We start from the raw sequence: 4,409 nt of genomic DNA, 5'->3' as shown, positions 1-4,409 counted from the left end.
TCATACCATTAGTCACAGCAACAGACCAATAGTTATCACCACTGTTCATAGTATTAGTCACAGCAACAGACCAATAGTTATCACCACTGTTCATACCATTAGTCACGACAACAAACCAATAGTTATCACCACTGTTCATAGTATTAATCACGACAACAACCCAATAGTTATCACCACTGTTCATAGTATTAGTCACAGCAACAGACCAATAGTTATCACCACTGTTCATAGTATTAGTCACAGCAACAGACCAATAGTTATCACCAATATGTTCATCATTTGTTCCGCGTATAAGTGAAAGTTTCGTCATCTATCTTTACTCCGTTTCTGTAGCTATGTTTATCACACCGTTTCTAGAGAAACGAATTGTGTTGAAGTTTATAATCATGTCTGGCGTTATGGAACTTCTTCGTTGCCAGGGTTACCAAACTTACCAATTACACGAACTTCTATGGATGGACCACTTTGAATTCACACGAATAACTAACTATTGCAGAGATTACTTTTGAAGTACACAGCAACCTGTGGGGGGATCTAACATGCGTAGGTATCCACACTTTTAGTTACAGGTTGCTCTAACATGCGTAGGTATCCACCCTTTAGTTACAGGTTGCTCTAACATGCGTAGGTATCCACATTTTTAGTTACAGGTTGCTTTAACATGCGTAGGTATCCACACTTTTAGTTACAGGTTGCGATAAATCTCACAGCAACTTGAAATGCAGATATTCAAAGATTTAAATCTCGCTGATGCAGACATTCCACACGTCTGAATATCTTAGGATTAAAGCTCACGAGTATACTGTGGAGGTGATATCACACGTCTGAATATCTTAGGATTAAAGCTCATGAGTATAGTGTGGAGGTGATATCACACGTCTGAATATCTTAGGATTAAAGCTCATGAGTATACTGTGGAGGTGATATTACACGTCTGAATATCTTAGGATTAAAGCTCATGAGTATAGTGTGGAGGTGATATCACACGTCTGAATATTCTAGCACTAAAGTTCACAAGTATACTGTGGGGTTGACCACACGTCTGAATATTCTAGTATTAAACTCATGAGTATACTGTGGAGGTGATATCACACGTCTGAATATTCTAGTATTAAAGTTCACAAATATACTGTGGGTTGACCACACGTCTGAATATTCTAGTATTAAAGCTCACAAATAGACGGACTATACGCAGGGATTCCACACGTGTCATTATCCTATGATTAAAGTCTACAAGCATACACGTCTGAATATCTTAGTATTAAAGCTCACAAATAGACATATCGTATGCAGGGATTCCACACGTCTTAATATCCAAGGATTTTGAAAGTATAATGTATCAAATCTTTACAGTATCTAAGGTGCAATATGCATTAACTTTCCGCGTATAGTCATTGCTTTTTATAAGTCCCTCGGCGAGTCTGCGGTAGGTTTACAGACTTAGAACGCATAAATTCGGGGTTAGATTTCTTCCAGTGTACAGGGTATAGATAGCTTTGTGTAGCTTTGCACTAAGAAATAATAATAACATTCTTTTGTAGAGAGGTAACAGAATCACACAATTAATTTAAATGTACACATATGATTATGTTACAATTCCGTAGCAATTTAAGTTTTAAATAATATATATATTTAGAAATTCTATAACGAGTTAAAGTATGTGGAAAACCAAGACACGTGAATACAAATAATACACAAAGGTGAGGTAAAATTTACATTTACTCACAATATTGCTCCTAAAGTAAGGAGAAAATTTCACGTGAGGATATCCAGAGATATTCTAGTGATGTTAAATTCTCCTTTATGGGTATATGGAAATGAACAATAATTTAATTCTCACAAACAAACAATTCCAACTGAAGTTCAAATGTTCCCGTTTGAATATCTATGAATCGAAGTTATGTTGGATGTAAACTTTTTGGTATGTAGCATTTCACAGAATATTTGCATTCCAAAATATGAATGTCGAGGTGTTGAAATCAGCTTTAAAGTAAGACGTGTGGACTACAGGATTTATAAAGTATGAAATGTTACGTGAAATATGATGATGAAACTGATGATGTTTGAATGTCGGGTAAAATGGTTTCATTATGAAGATGTTGTTGAAGATGACTGAGTACAAAGGATAATTTGTCAGCTCAGCTAGAACTTAATTTAGGCAGATCATGTTACAGATTTCCTCAATCAACACATATTATTTTATGGCAAACGTTAGACATGTGTTTCCGTGTATGTATGGTAACATGGTTTACCATTCAGGGAAGTATGTTTGATGTAATGATTTAAAGAGCTGGTTGTTGTTAACGTGCCTTGACGTAAGAGGCGGCGAGTGTGTGTGAAATCAAATAACCTCATGAAGCCTTCTCTGAAGTTGGAAGATATGACATTATAGAGGATGGGGTTTATAGCAGAGTTTATATAAAACATTATACGACAAAAGTAAAGGAGCACGTAGTAACCCTCCATCCCAAGGGACTGCACCTGCTCTGGAGATGCCACGATGGACCAAATTGTGAAGGTACGGAAGGGCAGAAGACAAACAAAGAAACAGGCTATTACTGCCACTAACATCACGACCACCTGTTTTCGAGCAAGAATCTGATTGTTTCCAGCAACAGATGTGAAAAGATTGCGATCCACAACTAACTGGTTTGTAATCATCCCATAAATGATAAGAAGTACAACCAGGGGCACCCAGAAAAAGACACTAGATATGAAAATAAAATATATTTTTTTCCAGAGGGAGTTTGCTTGGGTGAGACACACGGGAACCAGTGAACCGTCAACGTATTCAACGTACGCGTACTCGGCAATGGCTAGAATAGGGCTGGTGACGAGGATAGATACCACCCACACAAGAAAGATGATGATGAGGGCCCTCTTCTTGGTACACTTGTAGCCGGCCTTTAGTGGTTTACAGATAGCGTAGTAGCGTTCAAAGCTAATGGCCAAGATGGTGAGGATGGACCCGTGAGCCACTATCAGCTCCACAAATGGAACAGCTTTGCCTGGAAATAAAAATAAATAGAATAAAATACAAGACTACAATAGTTATCTAATATTTAGCTTCCATCAAAACTTATTCAAAAAAGTATGATATTAAAAGACAAACTATTTGCCCAAAGGACGAAACTCTACAAAAATGTACTTGGCACTTCACCGTTCAATCAGATGCACAACAAAGTAGAATATATAGTTTAGGTTTTCGCTTTTACTTAAATTATATATGAAGAGATTAGATGCAAAATACTATATATATCTAACTTTGTCATTTTGTGAAAATAAGCTTTTTTGGAGTTTTCACAAAAACGCTAAGAAATCAAAAGTGGGCTCGCTGTACTTATTAGATAAAACGATTACCTATCAACATATGAAAACCTAACAAAAGTAATCTTATTGCTTATTATAAATCTTACTAAATGTTTTAGATCTATAGGACATTTTTAACCAAGATGTTATGCTATCTATCAAAACAACGCCATTTTGGCAGCTTAGGCATGTCGGGAATGGTGTATACTCTATTTTACCTTTAAGTTCTGCAGCTGTATTTGTTCCCCCTGTGGGAGATTGGTAAGGCTACGGATTTACAACGCTAATATCAGGGGTTCGAATCCACTCAGTGGACATAGCAGATAGCTCGATGTGACTTTTTTATAAACAAACACACACTCATATGTATTTGTTCGTATATTTTATGGTTTTTAACATTTAGTCATTAGGATTTTTAAACACAACATGTAGAATATCCGAGGCACGAACTGATAAAGAAATCATTGTTTATATTAATGTTGCTACAAACAAAAAAGGCATTGGATAAAAAAATATATATATATTTACATATATATAGACAGTTTAAAGCTTTTATAATTTTTATAATGTTATGTATTCTTCCTAGTGCTGGCAGTCAAACTTTACGGAGCTCTTAATAGAGACAAAAAATAAAATAATATCGTTGCAATAATTTAAATACCTTTATTATTCTCTCTCTCTAAATAGAATTTATATGTATGCATCTATATATGTGTGTGTGTCTATAGTTTGGTTTGAATGCCTAAGAGCTACATATTTTTAAATGTTCGTGTGTATGTGCATAACTCCCAAAGTACATAATTTACATGAACTTGTGTGGCTCCCGAGAAATCTATCGAGAGTGTTTTTTTTGGCAATAAAAAATGAAGTAAAAAAAAGCAATAACTAAAAAATATATAGATAAAATTTGTCCCTCAGACAAATTTTGTCGCCCCGGGTGTTGGTCGATAGGATTCTATGTCCCCGAATTTGCAATATTTTCTTTGCCCATTTGTTTCCTTCCAAGCTTTCTTAAGTGTCCATTTTTCAAATGGAAAATTTAGAAGAAAACATTCTCTTATAAATATGATTTATACAGTTCTTGAAAATATAACTACTGA

At 35.3% G+C, this 4,409-nt stretch overlaps 1 protein-coding gene across 1 annotated transcript in view; it reads right to left on the bottom strand.

Moving 5' to 3' along the window:
* Nucleotides 1-4,409, bottom strand: part of LOC106469723 (growth hormone secretagogue receptor type 1-like) — a gene marked incomplete at its 5' end in the record, with an annotated part of 45,795 nt that overhangs the window by 1,863 nt on the left and 39,523 nt on the right. The window contains one exon of the mRNA XM_013930235.1: nt 2,351-3,008. Coding sequence (XP_013785689.1) covers nt 2,351-3,008 — 658 coding nt within the window. The remainder of the gene's footprint in view (nt 1-2,350; nt 3,009-4,409) is intronic.

The sequence above is a fragment of the Limulus polyphemus genome, unplaced genomic scaffold, assembly GCF_000517525.1.
Source record: "Limulus polyphemus unplaced genomic scaffold, Limulus_polyphemus-2.1.2 Scaffold3631, whole genome shotgun sequence".
Taxonomy (NCBI): Eukaryota; Metazoa; Arthropoda; class Merostomata; order Xiphosura; family Limulidae; genus Limulus; species Limulus polyphemus.
Note: the sequence above shows the minus strand (reverse complement) of the source record. Positions and strands in the feature narration are given on the sequence as shown.